The sequence below is a fragment of the Falco cherrug genome, chromosome 18 (genome assembly GCF_023634085.1).
Source record: "Falco cherrug isolate bFalChe1 chromosome 18, bFalChe1.pri, whole genome shotgun sequence".
NCBI classification, from domain to species: Eukaryota; Metazoa; Chordata; class Aves; order Falconiformes; family Falconidae; genus Falco; species Falco cherrug.
The window spans coordinates 3,827,160-3,842,403 of record NC_073714.1 but is presented as its reverse complement, the minus strand read 5'-3'; the positions used below and the strand labels follow the sequence as shown (position 1 = coordinate 3,842,403).

Sequence of the window (15,244 nt, the reverse complement as noted above, 5' to 3'; positions counted from 1 at the left end):
TAACGATGCTGCTGGGTTATTCCTAAGCCAAAACAGCCAGAATTTGAAAACTCAGCGCTGCAGCTCCACCAAAGCGAGTCAGACACATCCAGCGCCCATTAACATTTATGCAACCTCAGAGGTAAAGGTGTGGATGCGAGGAATTTGGCCTCTGGGTTTTATTTCAGCGCTCACATAATCTGACCTAATTTACCATTACCTGGCTCGATGGATTAATGGGACAGGGAGAGGCAATACCCAATGTGTATAATTAAACCTGCCTTTTGTATAACTTCCTGGACCGAATTTTTTCATCGACTTGCCTTTCTGGTTTGAAGCCCTGGGGAAACAATGGGAAAGGCACAGCACATGCTGGTGGGGCTTTCGGGCTTGACTGGTGGCACTGGGAAGAGGAGGCTGAAAGGACCCCACGGGGTTTGCTGGCTATGGGTACAGCATACTTTTTTTTTTTTTTTTTTTTTTTTTTGCTAGCAGGCAGCAAAATTAGATCCGGAAAGGAGGGAGAAAACCCTGGCTTGTCATTCATGGGATGTGTTTAAAGCTGGGGAAATGATCCTGCTCTGCCACTGACTCCTCATGTGGCCTTGGTCAAATTCTTTAATGCTGATGGGCTTCACCTTCACTTCTTCTGGGCAAGGTGTTGGGTGGTCAAAAGGCGGTGAGCAAAAAAGGATGGAATGAGGGCTCTGCAGCTGGGGCCGTGGCTGCTGGGCAGCCCTAGCCTGCTGCTACAGTGCAAGCAAAGACAAAATCAGCTTTATTCACCCCAGAACACGCGCAGCCAGCACGTCGGCTCCGAAATGGGGAGAGGGGTGTTTCTAACAAATAAACACCAAAACGCAAGAAGAAAAGTCCAGCTGGGAGACGCGGCTCAGCCCTGCCTCCTCTTCTACATCCCCTTCACCCCCCCACCGGCCAAAAACCTGGGTGATCCGCCAGGTGCTCGGCTGTGATCAGCGAGGACAGGCGCCCCGCGCCCCAGCTGCTCCCTATCTGCTCGCCCCGCTGCGGGCTGATATTGGGGAGGGTGCGGTGGGGCAGGCGATGTGCTCCCCTGAGATAGGGGCTGGCACCCTGCACACACCTTGCTCAGGCTGTCAGGGTCGACCTGCACGTGTCTTAGAGGCGATTTCTCCTTTGGAGATGGCTGATGCCCAAATGCTGTCTCCAGCGAGCTCTGCCAGGCTGCCCTGATGGGTCTCCATCAAGCTGCTTTCCCTGGGCGCCGAGTCAGAGTGAGCTCGAGGATTTGAGCGGCGTGGCTTCATCCCAGCTTTCCCCCGAATTGCGAAACAAAGCAGGATTTGGTGCTTGGAGGAAACCTTCCTCCTGCGCAAAACGCTCCCCAACGGAGCATCCGAGCCAGAATCCCGGCTCGCTTCACCAGCACAAGCAACAGCCAGCCAGCGGAGAAGGGTTCAGTCCCACTGGTGACCCCGTTAACGGTGGCATGAAATATATTCACAAACAACTAATATTTAATCCGTCGCTGCAAAGCTTATGCATCTGGAAATAATTAGCACGCACAAAAACAACTTGCGCATTCCTCCCAGGCCTCCATTTTGTGCCGCCTGCAGGCTCTGGCAGCAAAGGTTTGATCGGCAGCTCTCGATTTCAGCTTATTTTTCAATATTTCAAACACCCAGCCCAGCTCAGGCCAACCCCTGGCCTGAGCTTGCCGGTGATGCCAAAATTGCCAGTGATGCCAAAACCACCGTCAGCCTCCAGCAACTGCGCCCCCCCCCCCCCCCCCGCACAGCTTTTGTGTTTGCATGGTTTGATGGCAGCACTGGTGTTTTTTTTTTTAATATTTTTTTTTTCCCTCCACAAAGCTTTTGCTGCCGCTGACATGTTCCTACATGTGGCTTCGTCTCTGCAGATGATGGCAGCATCGGGAACCGGCTGCCCTGCAGCAGTTCCCCCCGGAGTCACGAGTTGCAGCAACTATTTTTTGGGTTGAATTAAGCTTGGAAAGGGACCCATGGCTGCTGGGGTTTCAGCTGTGCAGCCGGTGGGAGCCCCTGCAAGGTCAGGATGGGTCCCACCAGCCTGATGGTTGAATGCCCACCCTGCTGAGTGAAGCCCTGAAGGGACGTGCTCCTCAAGCTGCTCAGCACCTTCATGGGTTGAGCCCCTGGGACAGGTTTGCTCCCTTGTGCTGACACCAGCTCCTGTGGCTGCCCCCGGGGTTCTGCTATCATCTTGCAAAGCAAGAGCAGGTCTAAAAGCTCCTTCTCCTCGGAGGTCCTGTCATTAGCTCAGCACCATTTGCCACCCCAAAGCACCTGCTTTTTTGCCTGAGGCCACATCCAGCCGTGCTAGGGATGACTTGCACGCCCAGCACAGCTTTTCCTGCAAGTTCAATACTGTCTGCTCTGCCCTGGTCCAAACTAACCAGGGATATACACCCGCGGACAGGGTTTGTGATGCTTAAATCCTAAAGAAATCCCAGGTCTTGCCTGTTTTGGAACCCTGTACACGTGCAGCGTGGCTGCAGCCCTCCCTCCAACCCTCAGCAAAGCCCCCTCCCCTGGCCTGCCTGGGCACCCTGCCCTTGCTCCATGGGGCTCCGTGCATTGCTTTGCCTTAGTCAATATATTTCTACATTGCTCCTCTGAGAAGTTCATTAAAGCACTTTAATTAATGTGAAAAAATACGCTGGAGACAAGCAACTTCGTTCTCGGCACGTGGCAAAGCAGCTGCGGTGAGCCCTGGTGGGAAGCATAGCCCTGACCACACCTGGTTATCTGGTGGTAAAACCCAGCGTGCAAAATCCAGCGTGCAAAACCCAGCATGAAAACCCAGCGTGCAAATCCCAGTGTGCAAAATCAAGCATGCAAAACCCAGCCTGCAAAATCCAGTGTGCAAAACCCAGCATGAAAACCCAGTGTGCAAATCCCAGTGTGCAAAACCCAGTGTGCAAAATCAAGCGTGCAAAACCCAGTGTGCAAAATCAAGCGTGCAAAACCCGCCCTGCAAAATCCAGTATGCAAAACTCAGCATGCAAAACCCGGTGTGCAAAACCTGGTGTTCAAAGGCTGTCATGAAAAATCCGATACACAGAACCCAGAGGCGAAACACAGTGTGTGGGCTCAGGGGGTCTCCTCGGGGACAGCTGGGTGCGCTGGTGGCTCTGCGCCCAGTGGGGAAGCAAAAGCCAGAGTGTTTTTGAGAAGAACCAACAGTGGCTCAGGAGGCAAAGATGAAAGTTTCTCGTATGAGAAGCGAAAGAAGAAGAGGAAACACGGCAGAAAATGAACTCGTGTGAAAATCCGCTGCCTTCCACGTTCCCCTCCAGCTAGAGAAGCCCTGCAGAGGATCCTGAGCAGAGCAATGAGGCTCCTCGGTCACATCTGCTTTTCATAAGGGACCAGACCGACAATCCCAGCTCTGCTCCTTCACCCTGCCCACATCTGGGTTCTGTGTGCCCAGTGCGACCGTTGCTTTCAAACACCAGGAATTTGCATTTCTGGATGCTGCCGTGAAATGCGTGGCGGAGCTGCAATGCTCCTTCGCTTCCAGGCTTCGCACCGTCCAAAGGCAAAGCCTGAACGGGATGTTTCCAGCTGGGACATCCCAAAGGAGCGGCTACAGGGGCATGTGGTGGCCAGACAGACAGGACAGCAGCAGGTACCCAGCTGGCATGAAGAAAATGGCAGCAGCCATCAGGCTGGATGCCCAGTTTTGTCCCAGTTTCCTCCTGCTGGGCTCCAGGGGATGAAGGCGAAGCTTGTAACACAGCAGTTTGTGGTGGCAGAGGGGACAAGAAGCGGTGGAGAAGCCAGAGCAGCCCAGCAGGTCTGGCTCCTTCCCTCCCACAGGTGAAGAGCAACCACAGGGGAGCAATTTCGGACCTTATAAAATCACCCAGTATATTGCTCAGCCCTGGAAAAACAGCGTTTAGCCCACGAGAGCTTCCCACAACACCCTCCAGACCTGGACACGCATCCATGGCCAAGCGCCCGGCCGCCCTCCCTGCCGCCGGGAACGGGTCCCGGGGCCGCCCCATGAGCTGCTGATGAGCAGCAAAGCTCCCCAGCTCTTCTGCCAGGTTATTCCTGTCATTAATAAATTATAGTTGCCAGGATAAACTTGTTCTTTCCCATTCCCAGCCTGGGCACAAGCTGTGCTGCCGCTCAGCGGCAGCGCACAGGAGGGTTCCATGCTTCCCCAGCAGATTTCCAGCCTCTTCCAGGCGAGGAAATATTTTTTTTGCTTGTTTTTTTATGATTATTTTTTAACCAAATTCATTTATTTATGACTTATACACGCTAATGACAGGTGCTACCGTACCACTGTAAAATCTAGAAACACTTTTTTTTTTTAATTGTATTGTTTTATAAACGTCTGTTTACACCTTTATAGACCGTTTGCAGAGGTGTATCTGCCTGTTGACACCAGACACACACCCACAGCCACCAGCGCTGCGCACCCAGCGTCGCGCTAAGAATTAACCCAGCGCCGCCCTGGCCACGCCCCCTCGCCCTTCTCCACGCCTCCTTATGCATAACCACGCCCCCTCAGCCGCCGTGGTCACGCCTTCCATCTGGCCACGCCCCCTGGGGAATCCCTTCCCTGCCCACCCCCGCGAAACTCAGCGCCACGTCTATGCGTGCGTGCGTGCGTCACGTCTGTGCGTGCTTGCGTCACGTCCGGCGGTGGGACCCGGAAGTGGTGCGGTGGTCGGTTGCTATGCGGCGGGCCGGGAGGTGAGCGCGGCGGTGGCTGCCCCGGTTCACGGGTGGGCAGCGGGGAAGGGGTCTCTCCGTGGGGGAGGCTGCGTGGGGGAGGGCGGTTCGGGGTGGGCGCGGCGGGCCCCTGCCGCCGGTGCGCCTCTGGGGAGTGGGATGGGGGTGACACCTGGCCGGGCCCTGCGGCCTGCCCGCTGCTGCGGCCCTGAGGGAGGGACGGGTCTCCTCCTCCTCCTCCGCTGCTCTGCGGGCCACCAGGGCCTGCCCCCTCCTGTCCCTTCCCCTCCTTGCCCCTGCCGGTGCGGGTGGTGGGCCCTGCCCTCAGCGGGGGCGGGCGGCTACGCTGCGTGGCACCTCGGGGAGGTGCTTTCGGAAGGATGGGGCGTGTGTGGAAGGGCCGAGACCAGCTGGGGGGGGAAAGAGTGAGACCTGACCCTGTTTAAGTGCCGGCATTTACCTGGGTTTTTGGTTGTGTTTTTTTTTTTAATTTTGCTGATTTTTTTGTTACATCTGGAGCCTTTGCATTTTGGAGACCAGCTTTGCAGAGTTGAAGATACTCTGTTTGTAAAGACCTTGTGTAGCAGGTGCACTGCTGCCTGGGCCTGGCTTTCTTTCGCCTCCCTCAGCAGAGTGGTGAACAGCAACGGTCCAGGCAGGGTCAGCTAGGGCTGCTTGCCCAAGTCTGTGACCAGTCAGGCTCTGAATGTGTCTGAGGATGGGGAATGCACAGCCTCTCGGAGCAACCTGTCCTCGTGGCCCACCACCTGCACGGATTTATCTTATGTTCACATGGAGTTTCCTGTATTTCAGTTTGTGCCTTTGGCCTCTTGTCCTGTCACTGGGCACTGCAGAGAAATGAGTTTGCTTCCCCCTTACGTTCTCCGTCTGTAGGCATTGATGAGAGTCATCACCTCTCCAGGAAAAACAGGCCCAGCTCTCTCAGTCTCTCATCATGTGAGAGATGCTTCAGTGCTTCCATCCTCTCTGCAGACCTCTGCTGGACTTGCTCCAGTAGGTCTGTGTATTTCTTGTCCTGGGGAGCCCCAAACTGGACCTACACTCCAGACGCAGCCTCGCCAGTGCTGAGCAGGGAGGAAGGGTCACCTCCCTCGACTTGCTGGCAGTGCTTGTCATAATGCTGTCTAGATCATCTATGTTTCCTTTTTAATTCAGGAACAGAAGAGCAATGGCTTTGAGAATGATTGATGTGCCTTGTCAGTCTGAGGTGAGCGGCTGATGTTTGAACACCAGCTGGTCTTTCTCTCTGCTGGTCATAACCCAAAATGGGGAGGTAAGAATCCCAAAGGACTGTCAAATTAAATTGTGATGTCTTTTGAGTGAAGGACAGTGAACCTCATCATGAATTTATGGCTAATCAGAGGGGGGAATAGCGCCTTGACTACACTCAAGCCAGAACATGAGCAAAGCAAAGCTAGAGCAGAGCGAAGTGAAAGGTTTTGTGAAGAATCTGTTTGTCCTTAGCTTGTTTCAGAATGCATTGTCCTTCTTTTTGGTAATCAAGTCCCTTTTTAAAGCAGATTATCCTCTTTGAATTTTAGGATCAGCATCTCCTGTTTGCTTCCTGCTTCTTGGCACTTCAGCATCTCTCCGGTAGGATGTCCACGTATTCTCAACACCACTTTGCGACAGATCGTTGTGATAGGAATACTTGCTGCTGCTGTCTCTTTGCTTTACTACTCTCTAGTAGTCATCCGCAATAAGTATGGGCGTGCATACAGGGACAAAAGGTTCCACAGGTGAGAGCTGAAAAGACTTTTGTGGAAAGGAATGAAATGTAGTTTTGTGTGAAAAGGAAAAAAAAGGATGAGTTGTTTCTGTAAAGCACATGAACGAGGCAGAGGAAGTATGAGCAAAACTTCCTCCTTTTTTAGTGAAGCTTTCCATATCTAAGCTGATTTTAATTTATCAGAAATTAGCTTTCTGATATCTCTTTCATGTATCTGTAGCAGCTCTGTAAAGCTATAGGCACAAAAATATTGCATAATGAATTATTTTGGAAATTACTTTGGGAATCTGATTCTTATGGGTGGCGCTTTTTTTTTTTTTCTTCAGCAGCAGTACAATAGTAGAAACTGTGTGATTCCTATGATGAAAACTGTCGTCCTGTTTAGAGTCTGATGTTGAGAAAAACTTCCATGTGGAACTTAATTGCCATGTAGTAATGCCTAGTTTTCTTCTAGATATCTTGCCCGAGTAACTGACACTGAAGCTACAGATACAAACAACCCCAATCTGAACTATGGCATCGTTGTGGACTGTGGCAGCAGTGGCTCTAGGATTTTTGTGTATTGTTGGCCAAGGCACAACGGTAATCCACATGACCTGTTGGACATCAAACAGATGAGGGACAAAAACAGAAAGCCAGTGGTTATGAAAATTAAACCAGGTACTGAAAAGAAATTAATTATAGATGCGATTTTCTAGGTAGTGGCCTATCCTAGCTTTGTTTTTTCAACCCCTATACTTAAAATGTCTGGGTAAAGGGTACTTGAGAGCTGTCAGCGTGGCACCCCTCCACATTTCTTTGGGTTTGGTTGCAGAGAGCTTTCTTCAGCTTTAAAGCTTGAAATGTGACACTGACGGGCAGGAGGTAGATGATTCTCTGTGGAAGTAGACAGTTGCCAGTTCGGTTGTCAGTTAACTTGGTTCTGTTTATCTAGTGAATAAATAATTGGCTTTCTGTAAAGCTGTTTGAACCAATCATACGTTACCAGTTTGTATCTAATACGGGGTTTTGTTTATGGTTAAGAGGATGATGAATTGTTAGCTTAATTCTTATCTTCTTATTTCTGTGTTTGATTCCCTGGGTTTGGCTTGGGGTTGTTAATTTCTCTTCTGTGTGTTGGTTATCTAGTTTTCCAGGAAACGCACAAAGCTTGAGTTGCTTCACTTTTGTGTTTATCTGTTTCACTAGGCATTTCGGAGTTTGCCAGCTCTCCTGAAAAGGTCAGTGATTATATTTCTCCACTTCTGAGCTTCGCTGCCCAACATGTGCCACGTGCAAAACACAAAGAGACTCCTCTTTATATTCTGTGTACCGCGGGAATGAGGATTCTGCCGGAAAGGTTATTGGCTGTCTTATTTTTAGCATTTAGAATAGTGATCCTGCTGTGTCAGACTATTTTTTAACTGTTCAAAATGTAATTTTGCAGCCAGCAGAAGGCAATACTTGAAGATCTGCTCACTGATATTCCTGTGCATTTTGATTTTCTGTTTTCGGACTCACATGCAGAGGTTATTTCAGGGAAACAGGAAGGTAGGTTAATGTTGGAAAAACTGTCTTTGAAATGTTTATTACTTTCACGGCACAACTTGGATAATTTGGGGGGTTTTGTTGTTGCTCTTGGAAATTCTGCTTTGGTTGAGAGACCTTATTCCTCAGTAGCAACATATGGATTGTGGAGATGATCATCTGCTGTGATCTTCTAACTTGTCTAAACGTTTTCTAATTGGCAGCAAAAATAACTTAAATGAGTTTAACAGGAATTTGAGTCCGTTTTCTCTGGCTTTGTGGAGGGAGGGGTAAGGATAAGTCACAACATTCTTGAGGGAAGCAACTCTGCAGGGAAAACTGGTTTCTAAAGGAGTGATGTTTTGACACGATCAGATCACGAGAGCCTTAAAATCACTTCAAAGGTTAACATGCTTTCTTTGGAAATTTAGACATCAGACTGTCTTCAGTATGTTGAATTAGGTTTTGTGTCTAGCCTTGACTTGGGAGAGGAGGACTAGAATAACTTGCCAGGAATGTTTAACATGTTTAACTTCTAAGTGTTTTATGTAATTAAATATGAGCAGTGATATATCTTAACTCATATGCAAAATATCCCTCTTTGTTTTTAAGATGATAAGTACCAGACATTCCTGAAATGTCCAAATATGTTTTCTTATGCCTCTAGGAGTATATGCATGGATTGGCATCAACTTTGTTCTTGGAAGATTTGAACATACAGATGATGGTAAGTATTTTAATTGGGAATTGGATCTTAGGAAGGCCTTCCCTGGTTTTAAGACAGATATGTTAGTAAATAGCATGTGTGTAGATGCTACTGTTGGCTTAATTTCTTTGTGAAATGTCAATGATCTGCATTGCTACGAAAAGTTAACCAGCAGTAGTGTATTGCTGCTTTAGGCCCACCCTAGTTTTATTTCTCGCTGCATTTTCATTGTTTTATCCAGAGGATGAAGCGATTGTGGAGGTGCATGTCCCGGGCAGCGAAAACAAAGAGGCCATCTTTCGTAAGAGGACAGTGGGTATTCTTGACATGGGCGGAGTGTCGACTCAGATAGCGTACGAAGTCCCTAAAACTGTAAGCTTTGCCTCTTCGCAGCAGGTTATTATCTGTGCAACTTTCTTCTTTTCCTTTTGATTTATTTTAATGCATATTTGTTGTTTTGTTTTCTTTGTTTTGAGCCCTATTCTTCATTACATCACATTCCAAAACCAAGGCAAGAGAAGATGGCAAATACGAGTCCTTCATCAGCTAAGCAATTCATTTGTGTTTTGTTCATTCAGAAAGTTAATTTCTATTAGTAGAGTTTGCCACTGATTTTTAAATCTAAGTGGACCTGCATTCTTTATGTGCATGCCTGTTTGTGTGTACAACTTTAAAATTTGTGTTACACTTCAGAGACTATTCTGGAATTTAGAAACCTAAAGTTGTGTGGTGGTTCTTATGTAAGATATGACTCCTTCCTTTTAAGTTGTGTTGGTAGAAACGGGATTAACAGGACATGGGGGTAATAGTACAGTTTATTCAAATACCACCTGTGTCCTCAGCACAGTTCATCGGCTGTAGGAAGCAAATTTCTTTGTTACAAGTCTTAAATGGAACGTAAACTGCTCTAACTTGAGTCCACTAAGTTCTAGAGTAATTCCTCGATTTTTGAAGTTGGATAACTTCCCGTTAACTTAATTGAGAAATTATCTAAAGCAAGAATAGCATAAAAGCCCTATGTTTTGACTCTTCAATGCACTGTTACAATGATGTATGTATTTTTTTTTAAGTCTTCCTGTGAAATGACGTGTTTTCATTATTACAGGTTTTAATAACTACACTGCATTTCAGACAGATGCTCTAACAAATCATTTGGGCTGTTAAACCAAAGTATGGGCCTTTAGATTCAGAGCAGATTGCCCCAGTCAGATATGAATTGGAGATAGGAAGAATTGAGGATGACTGTTGTATGTCTCTATCTGAACATAAACCAACATAAAATAGATATTCTGGTCCTGGAACCTGTCCAGGTTCCCACAGAATGACAAGAGTCAAACAACTGTGGCGCTTACAGTGCTAGTGCTGGTTTTCATTTACAACATCAGTTGGAAGCTCTGCAAGGTTACGCTGTATTTCTGAGAGCATTCTGCACCAAGTGCTTCTGCTACATCTCTCTTAAATATCCGAAAAGCTACTGCAAGTGACAGATGTATGGTATGTGAAGAGAGCTGAGTGACTGACAGGTCTCCTGAAAAGCTTGAGAGTTCCAGATTGGAAAATGAAGAACAGCTCTGCTGGGCAGAGCATAAATCTACCTAGCCGAGCGATTGGTAGCGTGGGGACTCGGTCAGAAGTGGTAGCATAGAGATAAATAGCCACAGCACGTACTTTTTCACAGTGGAAGATAGTTCAGGGTCCAGAGCAGCAGTTCCTGGCCTTTGCAGTTCCTTGAGTATCGGTAGTGATAATGCAGTTCTCTGCAATCAATATGGTTTGTTCTCCCTATGAAGTGGAAGGCAATGTGGACCTTGTGAAAAGGAAAATAGATGAGTAAGGGGTGAAGCTTAAAGACGTCAAGGGAGTCCAGTTGTCCAAAGAACTCATCTTTTAATCTTGGTGCTTGTGTACCTACAGGAAGAAGTAGCCAAAAACTTACTTGCAGAATTCAATTTAGGCTGCGATGCTCATCAAACCGAGCATGTGTACAGAGTCTACGTTGCAACGTTCCTTGGCTTTGGAGGAAACGCAGCACGCCAGAGATATGAAGACAGTCTATTTACCAGTACAGTGCTGAAAAACAGGTAGCTGGCTGTGGTCACTTGGGGATATGGCTTCTGTGCATCACTGAGCTCAGTAACCCCCTAACTTGAATATATTTAATAGTGTCCTGACATAAAACTTGATTTTTACAGCATGCTGCGTGCAATGCTGAAGTTTCTTTAAATGAGGATGCTTTGCTTTGATGCTGTCCTATCTCAGAGCTTGATGTTTCTGATATGCAGTTGTTACTGTGCTTCCTCTTTTATACAGGCTGCTGGGCAAACAGACTGGAATGACTTCTGATTCACCCTACCTTGATCCTTGCCTGCCCCTGGATGCTCAGGATGAGATCCAGCAGAACGGACAGATAATGTATTTGCGGGGAACAGGAGACTTCAATTTGTGTCGTGAAATTATTCAACCGTTCATGAATAAGACTAATGAAACGCAGACATCTCTTAATGGTGTCTATCAGCCTGCTGTGCACTTTCAGAACAGTGAATTCTATGGTTTCTCAGAGTTCTACTACTGCACCGAGGACGTGTTACGCATGGGAGGAGATTACAATGCTGCTAAATTTACTAAAGCCGCAAAGGTAAAGTCTTTTTGAGATAAAGTTTTTGCAATTCAAAATAGCTACTCTCTAGAAGCGTGTTTTATTCTGAGAGTCTTGCAAGAAAACTCCTCCTTCAAAGGGCCAACATCCTTCTACCCTGCAATGAACTGTTACAGGGCTTCTCTTTTCCGCAGTAGGTTTACTTTTAGGATAATTGTTTTAAGGCACAGTAGTAAAATTGACTGTAGAGGGAATGGGACTCACGGTAGTCAAGTTCCAGCAGAATTACTGATAATGGGGAAATCCATGCTGCTTCCACCCCTTGCTGCTTCTTAGGAATGTCTTGGTTCTTGTTAGAAAAAAGATCCTTTTCCTCTTGCTACATTTTGTACCAGTTTCCCAGGTGTTATTCTTAGCAGGGATCTGTTGGGGACATTTTAAAGTAAGGCTACTTCTCCTGAAGTAGAAGAGTATGACCTGCTTTGTCAATGCCCTAAAAATCAGTTGTCTTGGTCTTCATCTCAGAGTATGTGACCAAAGAGTTTTAAGTGCTACTGAATATTAATTCAACCACAAATGCCAAGTATGGATCAAAATGTTACAGAAGATACTGTGAAATTTGTGATCTGACTTACTAGCAGTACAAGGGAAGCTGTTACTTTTGAGTTTTCTAGCTTTTGGTATTTACAGAGCATCTTCTTTACTGGCATTTTTTTCTTCTCAAGGCAGAAGCAGTGTTGAAGTCTGTCTTTTGTTGTGTTTTTTTGTTTTTGTTTTTTTTTTTTCTTGAAGGATTATTGTGCCACTAAGTGGTCTGTCCTACGGGAACGTTTTGACCGTGGTCTTTATGCATCACATGCTGATCTCCACAGATTGAAGTAAGTATTTGTGTTTGTACAGCAAATTCATTCATGCAGAGTTGCCAGGGAGAGCTTGAGGTCATGTCCAAATGACCATTCAATTAAATCATTGAAAGCGTGAATATAACCTTAAATATTGCATCAGCCATAAAGAAAGTACTGATAATTGTGTCTTAATTGTGCTCCCCAGTCCTCTGGAACACTGTAACTGCTGGCCTGACCTTATGCCACTCTTTCTGTAGGTACCAGTGTTTTAAGTCTGCCTGGATGTATGAAGTATTTCACAGTGGCTTCTCTTTTCCTGTGAGTTACAGCAATTTGAAAACAGCTCTGCAGGTTTATGATAAAGAGGTGCAATGGACCTTGGGAGCCATACTTTACCGAACACGGTTTTTACCTTTAAGGTACCAGTTGTTTTCTCACATGTCTGGAAGGAGCAGTTGGGTGGAAGGTATGGAAGTTCTGCGAAGGGAAGAAGTACAGTGATGGCAAAGCAGCTGACAGATAGGGGGAGACAAGATGTTGCTTCTAGAGCATCATATATAATCTCAGTACATATTTCAGGCAGCTCAAGTAATGCTTGATAAAGACTGTTCTACTATAATGGGCTCTGAGGCAAAGTTAGGTTTGCAACTTATGTCTGTTGTCCCTTTGATTCTTTTCAGAGACATCCAGCAAGAAAACTTCCGTGGAAGTCACTCCCACTGGAGGAGCTTCTCCTTTGTTTACAATCACTATTTGTTTTTTGTCTGTTTCCTGATTGTGCTGCTCTCCATCCTGCTCTACCTGCTAAGGCTCAGACGGATCCACAGGCGAATGTTGCGTAACAGCTCGTCTACTTCCCTATGGATTGAGGAAGGCCTCCCACCACAGAAGATTGCAGGACCCTGATGAGATGCTGTGATGGAGAGCTTTTGTTGGACTTGCTACGCAAAAAGCCATTTTTGCCTCAGGGTTCCTCCTTTTTGTCCCTTTAAACCATTGAAGAAGCAGATTGCCCAGGGTGTGTAATACAGCTAGGCTTTGGAAATATGGGAAAATGGGGTCAATTTGGCTTAGTCTCGTTAGACGATATCTGCCAAAAATTATTAGTTTGTTTTTAATATTGCACTTTTGTGTCATGGGACGAGCAAAGGCTCGTCACCAGTAAATGAGTATCAGCAACTTAAGCTATGTATGGTAAGGGAATGAGTGTGAGTTCTCATCCTTCGGGTGAGACTGTGAAATACTGTTAGCTAGGATGAATGAGGACTGTTTTTATTTTCTTTTCCAGATTCCAGGATTGATATCACTTGACTTCTCAATTCTGAGTCTCCTCAGTCAAAGAAAAGGAAGTGCAGGGTTTTCAAAAGCAGTAAGAAAAAAAAACTTTTAGGACAGCTTATCTGATTTTATATTCTGGAATAAGTACTCTAATGGAGAAGAAAAACCTATTGCACCCAATGCTGTGCTTCCACAAAATGGCTTAAATCAGTTTTGTTTTTATTTGTGACAGTTTCCCCTTTTGTCTTGGAAGCTATAGCCTCATAGTGGCACAAGTCACTACTTTTTAATCCTTTATTTCTGTTTCATAATCATTCAGAGATCTCCCTGAAATTCCAGTAGGGTGAAGAGAACTGGAATATGCCTAGGTTCTTGTTTCTGCTAGAGTAGACATGCACAGTGTCTTTTTTTTTGTTTGCCTTTTGAGTACTCTGATTTGTTAATTTATATTTTATTTAAAACTGTTATTTTTACTTGAAAGTAAATTTGTCCATGATTAAAAGTGGGATTTATATGAACTTTTGGTGTATGGATATTTTATTGCACATTATCACTTCTGTTCTCGCTGTTTGTATCCAACTGGCAAAACTTTCTTCTCTTCTAGTAGGTGTGAATATGCTGGAAAACTGGATGCTGTTTCCATTATTGGAGAGCTAGACAAGCTGATACCTGGTTTTTTTGTCGTGCTTGAGGTGCAGTTTGTTCATCTAAAACTCCAGATACTTTGAATTGTTTTATTGTCTTCTTTTGATATGCTTGCTTTTGCCTTTGAATAGGAAATTCAGGCTTGATCTGCTGAACTGCAGCTAAACTTAGGTGCTAAATTTCCTGCTCCTTCCACCCAGTGTCTGGTAGATGGCTGTGTTGCAGTCATGAGAATTAACTGTGTATCTGGTGGAATTCTGAAACAGCAGCGGAATCTTTAACTGAATGTTCAGAAATAACAAACAGGGTCTTCCCCTTATAAAGGATTTTTTTGTGCCTGGCAAATCTAAGCACTTCAGCTCAGGGTCTGTTTTGTGTTTTGCTATTTTTTGAGCACCATCTGAGCGAACGCTTAGATAATAGACTTCTCACTTCTGATGTCTGAAACTGTGGCACAAACTTGTTGCACTTGTAGGCTGATAAGAATTATCAGAAAACTGACACTGCCAATTGTTACAGAGCCTGTACTTCCTGTTCCTGAGATGCCTAAAACTAGTGTACAGAGCTTCTAATTGAGTGCTTAGATAAAGCAGCCCCCTTTGGACAAGGGCTGATGTCAGTGGTAAAGTGGAGAGGAAGTATCAGTGTGTGACTTTGCAAAATCCAGGCAGATACCAAGCATCCCTTAACAGAAGAGATACTGTCTCAGATGCAGCAAGCAAAAAAAAAAACCCACCCAACCCAATCTAAAAAATGCCAATAAAAAAACTTAGGAAAATCATAAAAGTATTAAGTTGAAAGAACAACGTTTCAGACCTGAAATAGAATTTTGTTTTAGATGCTGCATCATTTTCTTCTTAGCAAAGTTCTGAACATGTAAGAGAATGCAAAAAATAAAATATCTTAATATATAACTTTAAAATTGATTCTTTAATAGAATTAGAAGCTCATTTTTATTAAATGTCATGGGAAAAAATCCTATTCTGGCCTTAACTAAGGCAGTATAAACATTTTTAAATGGAAAAACAATTGTCTAAAGTTATATAATATGTCATGCTTGAACCAACTGCAGGGTTTCGACGTTGCTTTCTTATCTTGTAGGATGGACAACCTGGGACTGTGCACAGTGAAGTATGTGTTTTGTGGGCCCCAGAGCTTAAGAAGATTTTGGTAGAGCAAGCTGCAGCTGGGAAGCTTGGTGCATGCACTAGGGACAGGTACAGCACTGGG

General features: G+C 45.6%; 1 protein-coding gene across 11 annotated transcripts in view; it reads left to right on the top strand.

The window, feature by feature from the left end:
• Positions 1 to 13,887, top strand: part of ENTPD4 (ectonucleoside triphosphate diphosphohydrolase 4) — a 248,466-nt gene extending 234,579 nt beyond the window's left edge. The window contains exons 1-14 of one of the 11 annotated variants that reach the window (XR_008729809.1): positions 4,645 to 4,741; positions 5,865 to 5,916; positions 6,251 to 6,448; positions 6,893 to 7,098; positions 7,627 to 7,777; positions 7,865 to 7,968; positions 8,612 to 8,671; positions 8,892 to 9,046; positions 10,565 to 10,731; positions 10,961 to 11,285; positions 12,039 to 12,124; positions 12,349 to 12,510; positions 12,772 to 13,109; positions 13,380 to 13,887. Coding sequence is in view for 10 of the 11 variants with exons in the window: in XM_055696146.1 (XP_055552121.1) it covers positions 5,897 to 5,916; positions 6,251 to 6,448; positions 6,893 to 7,098; positions 7,627 to 7,777; positions 7,865 to 7,968; positions 8,612 to 8,671; positions 8,892 to 9,046; positions 10,565 to 10,731; positions 10,961 to 11,285; positions 12,039 to 12,124; positions 12,349 to 12,510; positions 12,772 to 12,997 (1,860 nt within the window). In the remaining variant the exon portion in view is untranslated. Of the gene's footprint in view, positions 1 to 4,639; positions 4,742 to 5,326; positions 5,707 to 5,864; positions 5,983 to 6,250; positions 6,449 to 6,892; positions 7,099 to 7,626; positions 7,778 to 7,864; positions 7,969 to 8,611; positions 8,672 to 8,891; positions 9,047 to 10,564; positions 10,732 to 10,960; positions 11,286 to 12,038; positions 12,125 to 12,348; positions 12,511 to 12,771 lie in introns of those variants that run through there. The other 10 variants (XM_055696148.1, XM_027803793.2, XM_055696150.1 and 7 more) reach the window with 10 other exon arrangements.
• The last annotated feature ends 1,357 nt before the right edge of the window (positions 13,888 to 15,244 follow it).